At 43.6% G+C, this 23220-nt stretch overlaps 1 protein-coding gene across 1 annotated transcript in view; it reads left to right on the top strand.

The window, feature by feature from the left end:
• Positions 1 to 263: 263 nt before the first annotated feature.
• LOC308148128 (mothers against decapentaplegic homolog 3-like) overlaps positions 264 to 23220 on the top strand; it is a 31971-nt gene continuing 9014 nt past the window's right edge. The window contains 2 exon segments of the mRNA XM_080521562.1: positions 264 to 737; positions 22963 to 23156. Coding sequence (XP_080377688.1) covers positions 535 to 737; positions 22963 to 23156 — 397 coding nt within the window. The 5' untranslated portion in view covers positions 264 to 534.

Here is a 23220-nt window from a genome sequence, read left to right on the forward strand (position 1 = left end):
AATCTAAATTGTGACAATAAAATCAGACGCATGAGAAAAAGGCATGATTCTGAAAATAAATCAAACTAAATCAAAAATAATACCTGAGCTATAATGTTGATAAGCTTATTTTTTGTGCTTTTCACGGTTTTTTAAAATTTCTTTATTTTAAACCCACAAACGCTCCTTGGCACATAGGGACTATATCGCGCGGCGGAGGAGCACCACTCCGCGGCTCTTGGGCTCCGCCGGCACTCTGCGATCAGACGGAGTGAGTTGTCCGCTCAAACTGCAGCCTGGAGTCCGGGATGCGACTGAAAGGGGGATCAATAAACAACAACAACAACAACTGAAACGACAACAAGTCAAACAAGAAGTCGTCCGTCATCCTCGGAAACGCCTCCGCCTCCAGGAGCACTTTGTGCGTCTTTAACCGAAAGGACTTGGACTTTAGTCCTCCTCCTCCTCCTCCTTCTTCTCCTTCTTCTTCTTCTTCTCCTCCTCCTCTCCTGCCGCCGCTGCCCCGAGACTGGACTTGTTGTAAACTTGAGAGCGATGTCCATTCTGCCGTTCACTCCCCCCATCGTGAAGAGGCTGCTGGGCTGGAAGAAGGGCGAGCAGAACGGCCAGGAGGAGAAATGGTGCGAGAAGGCGGTGAAGAGTCTGGTGAAGAAGCTGAAGAAGACGGGCCAGCTGGACGAGCTGGAGAAAGCCATCACCACCCAGAACACCAACACCAAATGCATCACCATCCCGAGGTGAGCGCGAGGAGAGAGAGCGAGAACGGGCGCGTGCCCTAAAACGCTTTATTTATTTATTTATTTATTTATTTATAATTTGGGCTTTTTACGCGCACGTGTGCGTGCGCCTTTACGCACGGACGTTTCGATCTCGTGTGCACACTTTATTTATTTGTTGTTGTTTTGTTTTTTTAAATTAAAAGTCCACTCTGCAGCGGTTTGTGGTTTGGACGTCCTCCTGCACAGGTTGCAGCCGCGGCGCACGAGCGCAAATGGAGTCCAAGTTATATAACTTGGCCTTAATCTGGGACGCTTTCTAGCGTTGTTGTGCTGCTGCTGCGTGGGCGAGAGTGTGCGTGTGTGTGTGTGTGTCAGCACTTTATTCAGCCTCTTACTGAGACACCTGTAGTTATGATTGTTACTAATTATTTTTAAATATTGTGTATTTGCACTATATAACTTGTATATATGAGGGTAAAAGTTGTATATTGCTTAGTTTTTACATCTGAATGTGCTTATTTTACATTTTTTATTGATTCTATCTATCTATCTATTTGCATAGTGTCATCGCTCTCTGTCACCGTCTTTGTGTGTGTGTGTGTGTGTGTGTGTGTGTGTGTGTGTGTGTGTGTCAGCACTTTATTCAGCCTCTTACTGGGACACCTGTAGTTATGATTGTTACTAATTATTTCTAAATATTGTGTATTTACACTATATGACTTGTTTGTTTATCTCCAACATTGACCCCTGCTCTATATATATGAGGGTAAAAGTTGTATATTGTTTAGTTTTAACATCTGAATGTGCCTATTTAAAATTTTTGGTAGATAGATAGATAGAATCTATCTATCTATCTATCTATCTATCTATCTATCTATCTATCTATCTATCTATCTATCTATCTATCTATCTATCTATCTATCTATCTATCTATATTTGCATAGTGTCATCGCTCCCTGTCACTGTCTCCAGCATCAGTTTCTCTCTGGGGGGGCGGATCTCTGTGGAACTCTTGAGCCTCTGAAACCAGGCGGCGTCATTGGGTTTGTCGTAAAGTGACACGAAGGGTTCAAAACCTTCGCGTTTCCCCTCAGAAGCAGGTTTGAGTCGACGTCGGTACATTTTGTCCTCCACGTTCTGCTGCGTATCAATGAGACCACGGTAGTGCCAGTTAGATAATCGTCATGAGCCACTGTGCTCTGTCTCTCTCTCTCTCTCTCTCTCTCTCTCTCTCTCTCTCTCTCTCTCTCTCTCTCTCTGTCACTCTCCCCCCCCCCCCTCTCTGACTTGGCCGGGCAGTTGTTGTAACGTTGCCAGTTTGATTCCCAAACTCGCTCTGTCAGTGCGAACGAGGCCCCGGATGGAGGGTTTCGAAAAGTTCCACCTTGGCAGCCGTTTTCCCCCCAAGAGCACGAGGACGGTGCGGTTCCTCGCTTCACCGCGGCGAGAAGGTCCGGGTTCAAATATTTGATATATATATATATATATATATATTTGATATATATAATATATATATATATATACACTCGTGGCTGCTAACGATCTGCTGTCAATTCGATTGAAGAGATTTCAGCTGCGTTTTCGCTTGTTGGCATGGCAACGGAGTCGGAGACTTTTTAACGAAGTTCCACCTTGGGAGCTGTTTTAAAAAAAAACATTTTTTAAGTTGCACTTTCAGTGTCTTCCAACACCAAGGCAATGGTGTTGGAAGACACTGAAAGTGCAACTTTAAAAAACAACAAAAAAAATGTTTTAAGGTGGGAAGGCCTTAAAATTACGGCCTTAAAAAAAGAAAAAAATTAAGGCCTTAAAATTTTTTAAGGTGGGATTGCCTTACCACCTTCAAAAACATTTTTGGTTTGTTTTTTAAATCCCTAAAATGTTGCTTGGCTGCACGGAATCCCACCTGCCTGCGTTATCCCCCCCCCCCCCGGCTGTAATGGCACAGTGTGTGGGATGAAAATTGAACCTGGCGCGCGGCACTCCCACATTCTTGACTGCCGCAAGTGTGCATATCACGGCGTGCACGGGCCCGGCCCGGCGCTCGCTGCTAAGCCTACCCGGAAAGTTAAATAATGTTTGTCATGATCCAGGTCTCATGTTTCTCACCACTAATGCGGAGGGGAAGAGGCAGAGTGCATTAAGACCCCCCCACCACCCCCCGCCTGTCAGTGTGGGTGGACCGTGTCCCTGGAGAGCTGCTGTTTCTATTAATTCCCTTTACGTTCTGGCCGGCTGACAGCAGCTGCCGGCCGGCGTGTTCGGGCCCGTCCACCGGGAGGTCAGCTCCTCCTCGCCTCCGCGACACGTGAACTCCTCTCGCTTGCCGCCCGTCCGTAAAAAACCGCGGTCTGTTGCTGCGGCGGCGGCGGCGAAGCAGCCGGTGTCCATCGACCGAGTCGATACTCGTGTCTGACGGCTGGGGGGGGGGGGGGGGGGGGGGGAGCAGGACTAACGTATCGCGTGTCCAAGGGAGTGGTTTGGTGGTCGGGTTGTTGGACGGGAGGGAAACGAGACTTGTCTGAAGAGGGACAACGTCCCAAATGATGGAAACTGGACACCCGAGGCTGCCACGTGGCGCCAAACGGCATCATAAGATACCGCTCGCCTGACGTTTAGAGTGAAAACACTCGTCACAACATCTCTCTCTTTGTCTTTCATGGTCTTTAACATGAAAACGATGTTGTCCCTTCCTTTAATCGCCACTGTACGACCACATCGGCAGGCGGTACAGCCCTGTGGGACGCCGCGCCGCACGCCGACGCGCAGTTCGTGGAAGTTGTATAGAGGTTTGGGTCTCGTTTACACCACGACGTTTCAGGTCAATGCGCATTGTTTTTGCTTTTTCGCATTTGCGCGGCAACATTCTGAAAGCTTAAGTCCGTTTCCATGGAAATGGCGGAAACACGGAAAACTACGGTGGCCCTGAAGGGCCACAACACAACAACAACAAGCTACAACTCAACAACAAAAAGCTACAACACAACAACAAAAAGCTAACAGTTTCATTCACATCCAGAGGACAAACCACACACACACACACACACACACACACACACACACACACACTCCCACTCCTCATTGACGAGATTGTTCTGTTAACTATCAAAACCAAGTTGTTGTCTGCTTTTGTTGTTGTTGTGTTTGTTTGTTTGTTTTATTTATTTATTTATTTATTTTTGTTCTATGTCCTTTTGCTTTTTGCTTTTGTTATAATTGTTGTCATTATTTAGGTCTTTTGCTCTGTTGTTGCTCAGGCTGGTCTTAATCTCATGGCAGTTGGAAAATATTTAGATCACTGTGGTTAATGTATTATCAAAAAAAAAAAAAAAAAACAATTGTATGTAGCACTAACAAGGGTATTGTATGTATTTTGTATTTTGTATTTTTTGTATTTATTTTGTTTCACCAAGCCTTTCTCTGTCTCTCCTCTCCTCTCCTCTCCTCTCCTCTATCCTCTCACCCCAACTGGTCCGCAGAATGCCGCCACCTCTGAGTCTGGTTTCTGCAAAGGTTTCTCCTTGTTGAGGGAGTTTTTCCTTTCCACAGTCGCAAACACACCTGCTTGCTCATGTGGATATGTTGGGCTTTTCTATTTTCTCTATAACAGCAAATTGGAATGACTGTAAAGTATTTAAAAATAATTAAAAAAAAAAAAAAAAAAAAAAAAAAAAAAAAAAACAACAAAAAGCTGCAACTCAACAACAAAAAGCTACAACTCAACAACAAAAAGCTACAGCTCAACAAAAGGCCGCAACACCACAAAAAAAGCTATAACACAACAACATAAAGCTACAACTCAACAAAAGGCTGCAACACAACAACAAAAAGCCACAACACAACAACAAAAAGCCACAACACAATAACAAAAAGCCGCAACACAACAACAAAAAACCGTAACACAACAACGAAAAGCCGCAACACAACAACAAAAAGCTACAACTTAACAAAAAGCTGCAACACAACAACAAAAAGCCGCAACACAACAACAAAAAGCTACAACTTAACAAAAAGCTCCAACACAACAACAAAAACCTCCAACACAACAACAAAAAGCCACAACACAGTGTTGTTGGATTTCTGCTGTTGACAACAATGTCGTTATTGTTTTTTGCTGAGTTGGCTCATTAGTTTCACTGCTCAGTGGATCCAGGAGGATTTTACTCCGAGCCTTGCTACACGCTACACGCTACACGCTACATGCTAAAGAGCTTCGAGTCTCACACACCAGCAATGCTACATGCTAAATATATAGCCGCCCCCCCCACCCACCCACTCAGATGTCTGGTCCACCCCTGAAGAGTTGTAAACCACATGTAGAGCTGGAGGGTTTGGGTGGGACTCGTTGGTCGATGGGTGTATGTGTGTGTGTGTGTGTGTGTGGAGGGGTGTTAGCCTCAGTGTGCGCACACGCCTCAGCAGGTTCACACAGGTGATAAACAGTTGTATCACTTTGACTCACACTCCCAAACAAAGTGTACCGGGCGTCAGTTGCCTGTCGGCTCGGCCTCACTGCTTCTCTCTGCCCTTCAAGTCACTGTGGTTTTGACAATGAGCGGTTTTACTCTTCTTTTTTCTTTTTTTTAGGCTAAACAGTGAAAGCTGAAACTCACATACAAGTCAGGTCTTAGTCACTCAACAGGGAGCAATTGTGGCATTGTGGTCCTGACCTCCCCTCCCTCCCCTCTTCCCCGTTCCTCCTTTTTAAAGCTTCCCTTCCTGTGAGCCGTAAACTTTGGTTAGTCACAAACATTTGTGCGAGGAGTGCGTCAACCAATGGCAGGCCACCACTTTCTGGATGCTGTGAGGTGCAGTCGCCTGCAGGGCTTCAGGGTGACTCAGCGATCTCTTTCACGTCGTGTTATTTTAAGAATTAGACTCTGTGTAAACACAAGCCAAGCTTGTTTTTTTTTTTGATAAACTTCCGTAAAGCTCCAGCCAAACAGAAAATGGGCACGGAAAATGAGACAGAATGAGGTTTGGTTTGTCAACAACACATACCGATGCGAGAGGCTAACGGCTAACGGCCAACAGCATCATTTCGCTTCGGTCCAGGTTGTTACTCAAACTCTTCCAAGACTTTTTTGAAACTTCTGTGATTTCAAGGAGGATATTGGAATCTGACCACGTGACATTTATTCATCTTCTTTCAACCCACCATCAAACCGATTTGTTTTTTAATGGTGAAATCTACGAAAACGGTTTCAAATGAAAATACTTTGTTTTCGCCTTTTCCGTACGGGAATATTTCGTGTTTACGCGGCAACGTTTTTGCAAAAAGACGGTAGAAACACTTGATGTTGTTTACATGTTGGACCACGAGTTGGTGCTGTTGTTTGTTTTTGTAATGAAACCACACACACACACACACACACACACACACACACACACACACACACACACACACACACACACACACACACACACACACACACACAGCAACATTAACAATGGCAGTTCTCATATGGACATGCGAATGTCTGCTCTTTCCATATGAACAAAAATTGTTTTCGAAATGTTGCACTGTAAACACAAAACTTTTCTGAAACAAAAATGCAAAAAAAAAAAATTTTTTTTTTCCTTGAAATGTCACGTAAACGGGACGTGAGAGGAGGTCAGGGTTGTTGGCGGATCGGCAAACATCGATTGAAACGCTCAATATTATTGTTCATGAACGTAAAAGCTGGAGTCCAAGACGACGGCTACGTGGAGGCGATGTCACACTTCACGAATCGCACAATATTCTTCTTTTATTTCCGTCCAAATCAAGTGTCCATTCAAACAATACATGGTCGTAATAAAGTCGCGGTTCTGGATCAGTCGGTGCATCAGTCAGAGTCGTTTCTTAACCTCAGCAAAGCCTTTTCGAAGCCTTTTAACCTCATGAAAGGAGTCCTGTCAAACCCAAACCACCGCGGTTTCTCAGACCTTTATCGCTGCACTCGCGCTTCTCTTATGGTAAAACCGTCACGTCGTGCAGGTTTTAATGTGAAGTGTGGGATCCTGCGGGGGCATGTGACGAGAACTGCAGCCTTTTCTTTTTTTTTTCTTTTTGGAGTACGACTCATTTCTAAACAGGAGCCATTTGTTTGTCACTTAGTCACGCTCAACCTCCGCAGGCTGTTGGAAACCGGTGGACTTGCTTCACGCACGTGGCGCACAGCGTTCGACTTTGTCCAACGCGGCGTCGTGGGGGAATGAAGTTGAAGCCGGCTGATTGACGGGTCGTTAACGACCGCGGGATCTCGCCTCCCCTCACGTGCACGCTTTCCGCACCGTCATGTCGCGTCGTGGCTTCAGTTCGAACGATAGAATAACAGTCGATTATGAACATGTGAAGTGATTATGTAATGAGCGTCTGCAGTTTATGTGTTAAAAAGCTCAGATAACCAGCTAATTAGTCACCGCAGAGCCACTCTGGCTGCAGCTTCTGCTCACCAGCTCTTAGATAACAGGACACTTCTCACATTTTATTTACATTTATTTATTGCATGTTCTCTCTGAATAGCACCAAAAGTCACCTGCACTGTCGTGAGCAGGAAAGCGGGTGTTTCTGCACAGCTTGTGTGGATATTAGTGTTTCAACGAGGAAATATCGTCCAGGACTTGCATGTCAAGACGGTAATTAAGTCACACACTTTGTCACGCCTCACAACTTTTTGAGTGGGGAAACTATTTCTGGAAGCGTCACGATTCAACGCGTCCTGCAACGCAGCTTTTAAGAGGGCTAACGGGGTGAGCGGGACAATATGGAGCTCCTGTAACTGTGGGAACTGTGATGGTATTTGAATTTAACGAAGGCGCGTGATGCACGTATGTGGTATGTGAGTGTCTTTTGAACGGAGCCCCGAGGGGCCAGAGGATTCCTCACGTTCACCTCCCGCCACTCACTCTCTCTCTCTCTCTCTCTCTCTCTCGCTCTCCCTGACTTCCCTCCTCCCCGACAGTCTGACTCACGGGGGGGCTGCGTGTTCAGGCAGGACCGAGGTGAAGGTGTAAAAGCGATAAAAGAGGGATTGCATGAGAAAGACGTCGAATCAGACGAGTGGAAAGAGTGAGAAAGACGGCGTGGGTCGCATCGGCAGTCAAGACGCGTCTGTGTTTCGTGTAACGTTTTAAGTAAAGTTTCAGTTTTACCAGGCAACTTTCTGAAAACGATGTGCGTTTTACGCCACAGCAGTGTAGTTTTCATGTTTTTCCTGTGACTCCAAGCAGCAAAACGCATAGGAGGTTTGCCGTTTTCACTTGGAAGACGTCACGTGTACGAGGCCAGACATCGTTTACCCAGAGACGCTGTAATCCTGCCCGGTCTGAGGGGATAACGCCTCATTACAACAGTGACCTCACAAGATCTGCTTCCACTTAGTGGAAGGCTTAAAGGCTTCAGGTGGTGAAATCTGACTGTTTTCTTAGTATTTTCCATTCTTTATAATCCAGCCGTTCATATTGACGTTTTTTTTTTTTTTTTTTTGGTTTAGTCGCGTGACGTTTCACTCACCAGAGACTTCCGTACTTTGCGTTTGAGCGAAAGTGTCTAAACAAATACTTGAGCATGTTCAGAAGGTTGTTCTTCTTTCTAGATCTTGTAAGGTTTTGTTCAAAATGTGGTGAGTTTTATATGAAGAAACGGAGCTTTCATCCACCTGGGCCTTCATGTTCAGGAGCTTGAAAGGTAAACTGACAGATTAAAAAAAAAAAGTAATTGAAAGCGCCGGAGGCGGAACGGCGGGGATTCCCGGAGATGTGTGGCGGAGCTGGAAGGAACAACCTGACATTAGAACGACAAAATGTACTTTAATGAGAGGATGAGGATGAAACGACGGAGCTGGCGCTTTAATCGAAACAAAAAAACCACATTTAACATCTTTCCACATTGATGGATCCGACACGTTCAGCCGTTCATCAGGCGCCCGACCACATTGGGTTCCTTTAAAAGTCAGTCGGATAAGTAAATGGCGGTCGGGGAAATCTGGAGGGAAGAGAGGGAAGGCATGAGGATTTTCAGTGGAATTCTCCTGCAGGGGGTTTCGGAATGTTTGAGGGTTCTTGAAGTTTTCATAGCTTCTCAAATGTGTCGGAATTCAAAAATATCTGATGCTTCCAGAGTCTGTGGAAGGTTCTGTTATTGTTCTGAGTTCTAGAATGTGTGAGTTTTGCATAATGTGTCAAACCCTTTTTTTTTTTTTGAAATCCACAATGTGTGACAGTTTAATGATTTGAGAATTTGTCAAAAGTTTGTCAAATTCACGGGTTGTAGAGATTTTCAGAACTTGTTAAAGGTTCTAGAAGCTTTTTTTTTTTTTTTTTGAGTACCACAATGTGTGAGAGCTGTACGGTGTGTCTGTGTCAGAGTTCTTTAGTATGCGAGAGCTGTTCAACCTCCTAGACTTCTGGAACATGTGAGGGTTTTTGAAAGTACCAGACTTTGCCAGAGTTCTCGAAAAATTAGAAAGCTCTGCAGTACATGAGGGTTCAAGAACATGTAAATGGCTCTGGAACTTGTCAGACATAAATTTTTCTTGAAGATATGAGTCATAAAATCTCTCAAAGTTCTCGCCTTTGTCAGAATTTAAAAGGCCTTTCACATTGGCACCGCCCGGGACTCGGTTCGCTTCGTTTGGATCAAACTGCCTGGAAAACGTCATGCAGTTACACCAGCTGCTGGCTTGGGGGCGCCGTGGCTCAAAAACAAACACCAGAGAGGAAGCAAAGAAGAAGAAACACGGCTCATTGATTGGTCCGGAACCGAAAGCGGAAGTCCCGCTGCTTTAACCCGTGGTGGCTAGGCTAGTTAGCTCGTGGCTAATGGGTAGCCACAAATACCCGCGATATAAAGCCTTCAGACCAGATAGCAATGACTCTTCATCGCTATTTCTTCCTCACGACTCCACGTCTGCCCACCAGATATTTTCCAACTTTTTCTGCTTCCTCTGATTCTCGCGTTGAGCTTTGTTCGTTATTACCCAGAATGCACTGTGCTCTACGTCACGTCCTCTCACCCCACCTGCTAGAAAGATTCTTTTTAAACGAACCGAGACCATAGATGACTTGTTAGATCCGGTTCAGAGAACTCTGGACCGAACAGAGGAACGTGAACGAACCCTTGGACGATGTGAAGTTTCTACAGTATATGAGAGTTCTAAAATCGGCAAATGTCTCTACAATTGGTCAAATTTTGCATTTTCTCCCAAGTTCTCAAAGGTGTGAAAGTTCCGCAGTATTTAAGAGTTGGAGAATTTTTTTAGTGGCTCTTGAAGTTGCCAGGTTTACATTGTGTCAGAGTTCTAGAAGACGTGAGAGTTCCACATGAGGAAACACTTCTTTATTTTTTTGATTTGTCAGCGTTCTGAATATTCTTGAGCAAATTCCAAGGTGGAAGTTTTCATATTCCCCACACAAAATCTGTTTGTGAAATCCGTCGCACGGCAACGTTTACTCTGTGTGTGTGTGTGTGTGTGTGTGTGTGTGTGTGTGTGTGTGTGTGTGTGTGTGTGTGTGTGTGTGTGTGTGTGTGTGTGTGTGTGTGTGTGTGTTGAGCTCATGAAAAATGTAGAAGGGTATCGCGCTCTATCTCGGATGTGGCGCTTCAGGTGTCTGACGAATGCGCCGGCGAACTCGGTGAACCGGAGGGAAATGAAAAAGTGAAAAAGCGAAGAGACGAGCAGAGGATTTGAACTGGAGCCCGAAGAGGAAACCCAGAGATGAAGCAAGAGAACGACTGTTTGGATTCTGCAGTTTTATCAGAGGCAGACTGTGGTTCTCACAGACACACGCACACGCACACGCACACGCACACGCACACGCACACGCACACGCACACACACACACACACACACACACACACATCCTGCCATCTGGAGGTGTGTACATCCGGCCTGCATGAGGAAATAATTGTTTGTGCCTCCTGTTTTATTTATTTTTTAATTATTTATTATCATACGTTTTCAGTTTGTGCTTTTTGAGGCCAGATGTTTCTGCTGCTGGTCAAATCGAGAACAAAGATTCTTTCTGCTTTTGAAAGAGGAGATCATATAAACCCTCTTGATGTGAATCTATTATCAAAGACAGAATTGTAACTAAAGCTCTCATATCATTATTATGCGGCAGTTGATGAGTTTTGTTGTTAATTTGCAGGTTATTTTCTGACGTGATGAAGCAGTTGTTTGGTCTTTATCTGTTTTTTTTTTTTTATATTAGAACAATAACCAGTTGACTGAAAGCCACCAAAGCAAAAAACCTTTATAATTGAGTTTTTTCACATTTCGCCCACGTCGATTTGGTTGTTTGTTATTTTTTTTAAACAAATCTTTGCCGATGATATTTCTTCTGCATGTCACGGCCAACAAAGCTCCACCGGGTGTCGGCATGTTTCTCCTACTAGACTTCAGTCGCCTTGGCTGCATTTCGACACGACAGCTAGGTTTTTTTTTTTTTTCTTGTTTTCTCCTCGAGGGAAACACGAGAATCATCATTTTCAGAGACGCACCACAGGATCAAACGGGAGGAAGTGTCCTGCCAGTGAGACTTAACAGGGTCTAAACCAGTTTAAATTGTGAGGTGGGCCTGAGCCGGAATTATTTTTCCTGAAGTAAAAGAATAAACCATTAGTTATTTGATTAAAACACACGAATAGTTGAAAGTGTAATGGACATGACGCATGATCTAACCTCCACTTCACCTAACATATTCAGTTACGTCAGTTTCAGTCCCTATAGGAGAGGAAATACTTTGTTAATCCGACGGGGGGGGGGGAATTCCTGACAGTGGTGAGTGTGTCATGTGCCAGTGTTTTATCAGCTACACACACACACACACACACACACACACACACACACACACTCTCTCTCTTTGTCATTTCTTCAGTCAGCTCACAGGTGAAGTCTCACACCTGAGTCATCGGAGACGGCTCGGGGTCGAGGACAGGTCACACGGTTTATGTGTTGTCTGTCTGCGTGTGGCTGGTAACAAGCTCAGTGTGTGTGTGTGTGTGTGTGTGTGCACTTTGTTGAAACAAAAGAGCTTTGACCTTAAGAGCCTGTCTCACCTGGCAGCTCAGGATGTCACACAGTGATGACATCACAGTACGGTGACATTTCAGGTACTCGTATATATGAATGAGCGTAATCACAGTACTTCATCTTATTTTCATGTGTGAGCTAAATATTTATTTTGGCGGGATGAGGGTCCTCGTTTTATTTTATCTGTTGAGCCCCCGACAGTTTGAATTTGCTTCACGATCGTCCGTCCATCCGTCCAGCGTTTTCCTCCAGAGTGTCGTGACTCACCGTCCAGACTCTCCTGGGACTTGTAGTTTGGTCGTTGACAGTCGCCGTAGCGATAATCCAACTTGGTCGTCTGTCCGTATGAACGTTCTGCCATTATTCACTCCGGGTTAATGTTTATACTGTATTGTTGCCTGCATGTTGTGGTTTCATTACAAAAAAAAACAAACCAACGTGCATCTTTTTCAGCACCTTCGTCTTCGTAATGGAAACATCCTCCTCAAACTGTTGCCGTGGAAACGTGAAACTTTTCTGAAACCAAAAAAAATTAAGCTTTTTTTTTTACATTTTATTGAGGAGGCATGAAAACACCTCCTGTCGTATAACCTGATGAGCTTCTGTTTGTGTGTGTGTGCGCGCGTGCGTGTGTGTGTGTGTGCGCGTGTGTGTGTGTGTGTGTGTGTGTGCGTGTGCGTGTGTGTGTGTGTACTCAGCTCAGAGGAATGCTCCCTTCCAGCAGGGTGTGGGCTGCTGTTTGGTCTGCGGCTGCTCCGCGGGTGGAGGGTTAGTTGGAGACGGCTCTGCCTCGACTTGGCCTGGGCCGCCTCACTATCTGCACACACACACACACACACACACACACACACACACGCTCGGCAGACAACACTGGGCCTTTGTGCTCTGCTGGTCCGACCCTGCTGGACTACAGCTGGATGTGAGCAGAAACGAGTCCATGTGGCTTTAAAAAGAGACGACGACGGATCGTTTTACAGACGACAAGAAGGAAGAAGAAGAAGAAGAATGAGGATTAAGAGTTTCAGAGTTCAGGAGGCATTTTTGAGAAAGTGCTCACCGGTGATGTCAACTAATCAAAGACATGAAGAAACTGGATGTGTGGATGGATGATGGATAAAGGGAATGATGGGCAGACGTTGGATGGATGGATGATGGATAGAATAATGGTGGATAGGGGACAGATACAGTAGACGAATGAGGGATGGATGGACAAACTGATAGATGATGGATGTACAGGTAGAGAGACGAAGGATGAATAGATGTTGGATGGACTGTTTCTTTCTTTCAGGAAATGAAGTGATTGAAATTCAGCTAGATGCAAACAGTGTGTGTGTGTGTGTGTGTGTGTGTGTGTGTGTGTGTGTGTGTGTGTGTGGGTGTTTGTGTTGACGACTTGCATGTGGAACACTTTCACTCGTTCATCATTTGGATGGAGAGAATGGGAGCATTAGCAGTAAGAAGCTAAATGGTTCCCAGTCCTCCGCTGCCTCGGCTGCTTGTCGTCTGGCTCGTCCGTCTGCTGGTTTCCTATTTCACCCTCCTCCTCCTCCTCCTCCTCCTCCTCCTCCTCCTCCTCCTCCTCCTCCTCCTCCTCCTCCTCCTCCTCCTCCTCCTCCTCCTCCTCCTCCTCCTCTTCATCCCGGATGATATCACTGAAGTCCACGGCGGGCCGCCCCTCTCTGTTCCCTCCACCACCTTTGTTGGAGACGTCTGATGGCTTTTCCAGAGCGAGTGGGAGGCGAGCGGTGGAACATGTTTCGCCACATGAGCCTCAACCACTGCAGGAATGCAGACGCAGGCCAGCGTTTGGACCCCTTCTCTCTCTCTCTCGCTCTCTCTCTCTCTCTCTGTCTCTGTCTCTGTCTCTGTCTCTCTCTCTCTCTCTCTCTCCTTTCTGTACTTTCTGTGATGAGAGAAGACGAGTAAACAGGAAAAAAAAACATGACTGGAAACTGGTTTTACTTTCAGGAAAATCTCCACCGTAATGTAAAACTGCCTCAATTGCCTCAACTGCCTCCTAATTTTTAAAGGCATTACGGAGCAGTTACTTCTCTCTGACTGAGTCCCACTGCTAACTTTAGCTTTCGCTTTAGTATATGACTGCTGTTCCTCATGAAAACCGAAAGTAATAGAGTCAAGTAACTAGTTACTTCTTTAAAAACTAATTTTTAAAATAGAATAACTAAGTAAGTAACTAGTTGCTTCTTATAAAAGTATCTCCGTCTCTCACTACTTTCTGTACAGAAGAGATGGGTTATTTCTCTGTCTGAACCCTCCGTTCGCCGTTAGCATCAGTTTGTCATTAGTTTATGAACAAAAACTGAGTGGCTATTTAACACTTTTAGAAGTAGTGCAGTTACTAACATGTTACTCAAAAGTGTTTCTCTTCATTAAGGGTGAATTAGTCACGTCTTGTATTTACTAGTGACTTAACAGACTAGTTTTTAACCACGATCTACCACCTAGCTTTAGCCTCAAATTTACACAAACAGTGATTGAGTCTATTAAGTAGCTATCTATTTATAAAGTATCTTGAGTGAGTACTCTTACATACTCCCGTGGTAGTAAAAAAACCCCCATCATGTTATCTCAGTAACGTAAGCGACGTTCTCCCCGTATGCAGATGATGGTGTAGTAAATGTTTGCGTTATTTTGAATCCTACAACGTTTCTCCGACAAAAACTGAATCCGACATTTTCTACTCGCTCACGAGCACAAAAACTATTTACTGCAACCAGACGGGTGTGTGTTTAGATGATCCCATCCCGAATTACCCTGAAGCCCCGTTTATACAACTTTTTCAAAGGAAAACGCAAAAGTTTTGTCACGTTTTTGAGCGTCTGTGTTTAAAATGAGAACGGTGCTCGGAGCCACTGAAAAAGGCAACTTTTTTTCAAAATGTCTCCCGGGGGGGAGCTTTTGGAATATTGCTGGACGAAGACAGACGGCGGAAGCGCTGCAGTCGCGCATGTTCAACGCCGCCGTGGCAAATAGTTGTTCTGCTCATGTGTAAATTAATGGGACAATAACAAACATGGCGGCCTCCAGAGTGGCATCTCTCCCAGTCTACATTCTAGCTCTATAGTTTATATTGGTAGACTTATAGTTGACAGTCACCCATCCACACATTGTGGTGTAAATGGACATCGTTTTTCAAAACGTTGCGTGCCAAGGCGACGCTTTCCCGAAACAAAAATGCAAAAACGATGCATTTTCACTTGAGACGTGTTAAAGCGGTTTGAATTATGTCGCTCTTGTTTGCTCTGCTGTGGCGAAACTCCAAAATGTAGTTTACTATCATTTTAGAGAAGTTATTCAATTTTTTTCCCAACGTGTTGCTCAGTGCAAACTACTGGCAAGAGTAAATTAATTCCCCAACAGAACTTGAATATTGAAAGAGTTTCCTGTGAGTTTCCTGCAGATCCTCTGGAACGACCTGTCTCTTGCGGTGTTGTTGTTGTTGGAGTGTCACACACTGCAGCCGGCCTGTGGGTCAGGCCTCCGCAGACTTTATGAAAGGCACAAAGGCCATTTCAGCCAAAGGCCCTCCCTACCGTCCCTACGCCCCCCCCCCCCCCACTCGGTGTGGTGTGGGGATTGTGGGGCAGACGGAGGAGGGGCTCGGTCGGTCACAGACACTGTGAGCCGCTCTGAGCTGTGCAGACAGGCTGCCGGTCCTTTTGTCCAGCGGCACCCTCCTTTCTTTATCCGTCAGCCACTTTGTCCTCGCCTGCTGTGCCCTCGGAGGACAGATTGCTGCGGGGAGCGTCTCCTGTTTACATGCTTTCACAGGGACGGCCTTCTGTTTTATCAACACACCCCCCCCAATCAAAACTGACAAATTTGGTGCTTTTTAACTTATTTGCAAAATACCACACAGAAAAAAACTCTTTTCATTATTAGGCTCCGATTGCAATTCACATTGAAGTGATTCAAGTTTAGCTTTTTTTTTTTCTTTTTTCCAAATGGTTGCCCTGGCAACGGGCACTTATTCAGGAAATAAGACAATTACCGCTTGTAAAATTTGTTCTTGATTAATTGATAAATAATGTAGTTTTGTTAAAACGAGAAGCTGCGGCATCAAAATCGTTCCAATATGTGGTTAAACCTGTAAACTCTTTTCATTATTATGCTCACATTGCAATTCACGTTGAAGTGATTCAAGTTTAGCTTTTTTTTTTCAAATGGTTGCCATGGCAACGGGCACTTGTTCAGGAAATAAGACAATTAACACTTGTAAAATTTGTTCTTGATTAATTGATAAATAATGTAGTTTTGTTAAAACGAGAAGCTACGGCATCAAAATCGTTCCGATATGTGGTTAAACCTGTTTTAGAAATTAGATGTTAGCGCTTGATCGCAGTTACTGGTAACTGGAAAAACCTGTTTCTTGCCGGTGCCTTTCAGTTCTCATTGTCTTGCTGGGATTTGTTAATTACGGTCACATAACTGTGCTATAGTAGCGTTAGCTGGGCTGTTAGCAGTGTGCGAATTAAGTATAACGATTTAATAATTAACGCCCCAGCGACGCGACAACAAAAAGGGAACGTAGCAGCAAAACTGTTGTTGCATTTCGTTGGTCCGTTTACACAACAGCGTTGCTCGGAGACACTCGGTTTTTCATACCAGCTCCCAAAGTGGAACTTTTCTTTGACGCTTGCGATTCCTCCGCCGGCTGCGCATGCACGCCACCACCGTGCTAAATTTCTGCTAATGCGTAACAAACATGGCGGCCTCCATAATGGAGGCCTGTATTGTAGTTTTATAGTCAATATTGGTAGTTTTATAGTCAATATTGGTATTTTTATAGTCAATTTTGGTAGTTTTATAGTTAATATTGGTAGTTTTATGGTAAATTTTGGTAGTTTTATGGTCAATATTGTTATTTTTATCATCAATATTGATAGTTTTATAGTCAATATTGGTAGTTTTATAGTTAATATTGGTAGTTTTATAGTCAATATTGGTAGTTTTATAGTCAATATTGGTAGGTTTATAGTTAATATTGGTAGTTTTATAGTCAATATTGGTAGTTTTATTGTTAATATTGGTAGTTTTATAGTCAATATTGGTAGTTTTATAGTCAATATTGGTAGTTTTATAGGTAATATTGGTAGTTTTATAGTCAATATTGGTAGTTTTATTGTTAATATTGGTAGTTTAATAGTCAATATTGGTAGTTTTATAGTTAATATTGGTAGTTTTATAGTCAATATTGGTAGTTTTATATAGTCTATATAGGTATTTTTATAGTCAATATTGGTATTTTTATAGTCAGTATTGGTAGTTTTATCGTTAATGAACGAGGTGTTGTCACTCGAAACGCTGTCGTGTAAATAAAGTTGCATCAGTTAACGGGAGGAAGATGCTCTATAAGCTGAAACAACCGAGATGAACCACCGACACCCACCGCTCTCAGAGAGAGAAGCGCACTGCTGTTTTAACCATGCTAATGCTAATCGCGGCTACTCTGGATGCAGGCTAATGCAACTTGCAACGTAGCAACTTTCATGGGTGAGAATTTAGTTTAAAAAAATACTGAGGCTTTCATCTTCTATTTAACCGGAAGCTAACGGCGAGCTCAGAGCGAGACGGCGGCTCTGCAACCACAGACGTAACAAAAACCAACGAAAACTCCTGTGTGCGACCTTATAATACTGACTAGTTACTAGTTAGTAGGAGATCGTAGTCGTGGTGTGAGTTCATGACGCTTCGTTCCGTCACTGCTCAGAACTTTAAACTGAAATAGTTTGGAAGAAATAAAAATGTAAGGAGGTCAGTTTCTGGAGCTCCGTGTGTGTGTGTGTGTGTGTGTGTGTGTGTGTGTGTGTGTGTGTGTGTGTGTGTGTGTGTGTGTGTGTGTGTGTGTGTGTGTGTGTGTGTGTGTGTGTGTGTGTGTGTGTGTGTGTGTGCTTCCAGCCTTAACACACAAACACGCACAGTGTGTATGTTTGTGTCTGTGAGCGTAGCAGGACATGCCCCACAGTGTTTGTTTTGCCCCCCCTCCACCTCCTCCACCCCCCCACCTCCTCCACCCCCGGCTTAGCGTAGCTCAATCTGCTGTCTGAGTGTGTTCAGTGAGTCAGCCCAAAACACACAAATCTACAATAATCTGCACAATCACTCACCTCAGCACAGAGTGTCCGTTAGTTCATCTTGACGTCGTCACTCTGGCTGAGAATAAAAAGCTCCACAGGAATCCTATTGGATCTTATATCTTTGTCAAAAAGATCTAAATCTGGTTTTTAAAGTATTAAATATAAATAACAATGTCATCTACGTACAAGATCATTATTAGCATCAGTGTTATAATATAGATTAGCAATATTTTCTGTACCAACATCAGGGTTAGGGTTACTCTTCTTCTTCTTCTTCTTCTTCTTCTTCTTCTTCTTCTTCTTCTTCTTCTTCTTCTTCTTCCTCCTCTTCTTGCTCTTCCAATTCTTCTTCTTCTTCCTCTTCTTCTTCTTCCTTTTCTTCTTCTTCACACTATTATTATTAATTATATTAATAATAGTGATGATAATATTATTATAATTATGATTATAAACATAATAGATTTTTAAATTGATCACAATATTGTCTCTACCGACATCAGTATTAATATCATTTTTACTTCTTGTATTTTCAGTTAAGGGGTCAGAGCAATTAAGTTTCTTCTTCTTCTTCTTCTTCACACTATTATTAATTATATTAATAATAGTGATGATGATGATGGTAATATTATTATTATAAACACAATAATGGATTTTTTTTTTTTTATTGATCACTTAAAGAACTTTATTCCACCTCACAAATCTCCAGACTGGACGTCAGTGCTGTTGTCTCGTTGGTCGGATCGTCTCAGGATGGAGGAGGTCAAGATTCTCCATCCTGTCGTCGTCTGTCGTTCAGGAAGTGATGGTCTGAAGTGAGAAGAGACAGATTGGGATGGATTTTCTCTTCCAGTGAATCTGTGTCAGAACGATTGTGCTCAATGACCCGAAACTGAAACCTTTATACACACACACGCACACACACACACACACACACACACACACACACACACACACACACACACACACACACACACACACACACACACACACACACACACACACACACACACACACACACACGCACACACACTCTCATTGATTTTCTGGTGACTGTTGAGTATTCCCAGACTTTTTCCAGGTTAACTGTTTAATCTGTCAGTTCCTGTTTTGTCAATGAGCGAGATAAATATGTTATAACATATAATTATATTATAACATATAATTATTCCTACACAGTTTCGATAACTTGAGCAGTTTTTGGACAGTTTGTGGGATTTTTCTTTATTTTTTGTGTACAAAACGTCCCGACATGTGGCCAAATAGTATGAAATTTTGTTTATTTTAGTTTATTTTGGGCATGTGGGTACATAACAAAACAAAACAAAGATAAACTATCAGAAACAAACAACAAACATAACAGAGCAAAGCAAACTACGCAAAAAAAAGTAACGACGACCTAAGATATCCAAAAAGATGAATAATTAATGATTAATAGTTGAGTCTGTACCAGTGGATTTAATATTGAATAATTGAATGAATGATTCTAAGCCCTTTCCTTTTGATTTTGTATGAATCCGCAGTGTCGTCAAGTTGGTATTTGGCGATTTGTAATGCATGTCGATATAAAACGCTGCGTTTTCACTGGAAACATCATCTTGGAGACGAAGCCTTGAAACAAAGCAGGATTTCAGCACAAATCTCCGCATAAATGATGCTGAGCTAATCTTGTACTCCCCCCTCCTTTGCTTTATTACAACACCAACCGACCTGCACACATTTACAGTTTCAGCCCAGGGGTTGAATCTGATTTCAGCTCAATGACGTCGTAGTTCTGGTTTTTCTGCGTGTCGACCTTCACATGTTGCACATGTGCCGGTCAGATATTGAACTTATTAGTGACTCACAGTTACTGAAAGTCTTATTTTGCCATGTTTGTGTCTGGAAAACCTCTGAAAAAGCCGCTTGCAGTGTGTGGAAGTCTGTCCTTGCCCACACATTCCTACCGGGGACGTCCCATCGGTCCTCTATGACCGTCTTCTGTCCCGTCGCCGCGCGTGAGTCATTCCACTCCGGAGATGTTCGTGCACAGTTTAAAAAAAAAATCTGCTTTCCATGTGTTTCTCTGAAGTTATCGTTCATCGTGAGCCAACTCTTTTTTTTATTTATTTATTTTAGCCGTCGGCTTCATTCCTAGTTTGTAAAACCAAACAATTGCGACCAGAATCGACTACAATCTCAACATAAAGCCAATTTTAATGAAACTTTCTGGTGCAAAAAAAAGTGCAGTAAAATGTTCCAAAGACGTCTTGGTGGTCTTGGTGTTGTGTTGTTTCCACTGCTCTTAAGGAATAAAAAAAAAAAAATTGCTTTCTTTGGAATTTTTCACCGTTTGACATCATGCGCGTTACACAGATACTCATCACGTTTCCTCATAAACTGCGAATGTGCATTTTTTTTTTTTTTCCACCTCTGCAGAACATGTAGCGTCGTGCTGAGGGAGACTTTCACACGCTTCTCTTTTTCCATGACTAACCTCCGAAACATGGATGGAAACTGCCTTTTAGTGGCTGGATGGAGGCGCTCCGGCCCCCGCCGGGGAGGAAACGTCCACGTTGAAGACGTTTCATCGCATCGTTTCACTGAGTCCCGTCCTCATCGTGAAAAACTGCTGCTTTATTCAATGAGGAACTCATAAGAATCCAGTATTTTACCATAAATGAGGTGCATAGTGGATTTTTTTTCCTGATAAAACTCTTCCTGCCAAGTCCAAAATTCAAAACAACATAGATTTTTTTTTTTTAAGAGATGACAAAATTAGCTTAAACTTTTAAGTTTTCATCAATTAAATCAGTCACAAGCAACAAATGGCTAACAAATATTTATCTCGCTCCTGCTTCATATGGATGAATGAAAATCTTATTCCTCTCTTTCAAACACATTCATTAACGTAGAGATTAAAAAAAACCTGTGATTCTTTTGTCTCCTTGCTTTGTCTTCTCAAGATCAAAGATACACAAACTGTGTATCTGCACTGTGAGAACATCAAAGGCTGAAAGTCGGCTGCATAGCAACAAAGTGACAGATTATTCCATATATATATATCTATATATCTTTTAACATTTTTTTGCATATAATTTGAATTTCATGAACACACTCAGCCAAGTGTGAGCATATGCAAATACATTAAAATAAACAAAAAACAAAAGTCTTATTGTAAATAGTTGCAGTAATTCAGATGTTTCCAGAAGTTGCTTGGTAATGATTCGGTTGAAACCGTTGTGCGTCGTAACTGAATCACATTAAACTGATCACGACGACCTCGTGTAAATATTTCTGCTGCGTCCGATTGGCCCGATCCGGTCGGAGGAGGCGGAGTCACCACGTTTATGACCCAATCTAAAGAAACCCCCAAAAACCGGCGCAGTTGCTTTAACAGAGCAATCTTGGGACGACGTCCTTCATCTCTCCGCCGCCGTCTTTGGTCCTCCGATGGCTCTGAAATGTTGCTGGTACATTATGTACCGTTTGATACCCCCCCCACCACCACCCCCCCCCACCCCCGACTGCTTTTACAGCGCAGAGACGGAGAATTGAAAGCTTCGCCATGAAAAATTGAAGCAGCCTCCTTTCCTTGATGGACGTATAATGGCCGACCCAGATGCGGCGGCGTGGTCGACCTTGTTTTTAATTCAGACATAGAAGTTTGCCCTTCTGGGGGGGGGGGGGGCTTTCGTTTAAGCCTCTGACCCTCACTGTGAATGTGGGAGGGAGGCGCATACAGAGGCTGCCGTTGCGACTTGTGGAAAATGACGACTTTGTGTTTTTTTGGTTTGTTTGTTTGTTTGTTTTTTTCATGGGTCATCGTCCCCTCAGATTACAGGCAACGGCCTCCGGCAGCATCCCGCCGGCAGCATTGTGTGGCAGATGAGTGCAGATGTTACACAACACAATGAACTGCTGTTACACGTACGCTAATCCCACTGCCGCTTAGCTATTATTAGACGGGAGCTCATAGTCGAACAGCTGGGACCCTCGCCAGGAGTAAACACCACACGGAGGGTTTTCAGGTCACGGCTTTGTGTAGAGTGTGTGTGTGTGTGTGTGTGTGTGTGTGTGTGTGTGTGTGTGTGTGTGTGTGTGTGTGTGTGTGTGTGTGTGTGTGTGTGTGTGTGTGCTCCATCGTCACCCACATCTCTCAAACTATTCTTAAAGAATGCCAGGCTTCATGATGTTCTGCACATGATCAGATATTACAAAGAGTCTTTAGGCTCCACAAACCATATATATCGGACAGAACTCTTCGCTGTGAAATGGACAAAAGAAGCTCAAGTGTAAAGAAAATAAACTTTTTTTAATCCTGGAAATTGTTATTTCTCTGAATTAGTTAATGACTCGTGTATTTTATTTATTTTTTAATCAAAATTTCTATTATGAAATTAAAAGCATTAGATGAAAAGCTGTCAAGCTCATTTCAGTTCAGGGCCCCAAAACACCTCAGTGTTGTTCTGAGTCGGTAAAATAGTCCTGTAATAACCTTCAAATTTAAACTTTCAAAGTTTCTCTCGTTGAAAATGCACCGACTCTGTGGAAACAGAAGAAACCATTTTTTTGAAACGCTGTCCTGCACATGCTCAGTCGATGAACAAGTAACTATGTTTCTCTCGGACTTGGTACTTTTATTTTGACAGTCACCGTGATAACAATCCAACTTGGGTCGTCTCGCCATACGAATGTCAGCGTTCTCTCACTGTTAATGTATTTCGCGTATTGTTGTTGTGTGCGCGTGTGGTTTTAATTAACCGAACAACCAACAGCGCCAACTTGTGGCCTGGCAAGCTGTCTACATTGATTTTTCAACGTTTCTGCAGATTAAACTCAAAACTTTCCTGAAACGAAAACGCAAAATTCATGATTTTTTTTCCCCCACTTCAAGCGTTGCCATGGAAACGGGATCTTGGCTTCAGGGAATCGTGATGGAAACGCAGCGAATCTGTGGAAGTTCTCGCTATCAAAATAAAATAAAAACAACAAAAAAGAATTGTGATGTATAAACTGAAGGCATAAAAGGAGGATTTTGTGTATTTTTTAGGCTCAAAATGATTAAAATCCATGAGATTTTAAGGCAGAAAGTTGCAGATCGATGCTGATTGCTTTGCGCTTCTCGCCCCCTCCCTCCCCCGTCCTCAGGTCTCTGGATGGCCGCCTGCAGGTTTCCCACAGAAAAGGGCTGCCGCACGTCATCTACTGCCGCCTGTGGCGCTGGCCGGACCTCCAGTCCCACCACGAGCTGCGAGCGCTGGACCTGTGCGAGTACGCCTTCCACACCAAGAAGGATGAGGTGTGCGTCAACCCGTACCACTACCAGAGAGTGGAGACCCCCGGTATGGAACCGACCCCCCGACCTCCAGCCGGTCAAACCGGACGTTTAACTCTGTGATTAATGGA

This window comes from Blennius ocellaris (assembly GCF_963422515.1).
Source record: "Blennius ocellaris genome assembly, contig: SCAFFOLD_196, whole genome shotgun sequence".
Taxonomy (NCBI): Eukaryota; Metazoa; Chordata; class Actinopteri; order Blenniiformes; family Blenniidae; genus Blennius; species Blennius ocellaris.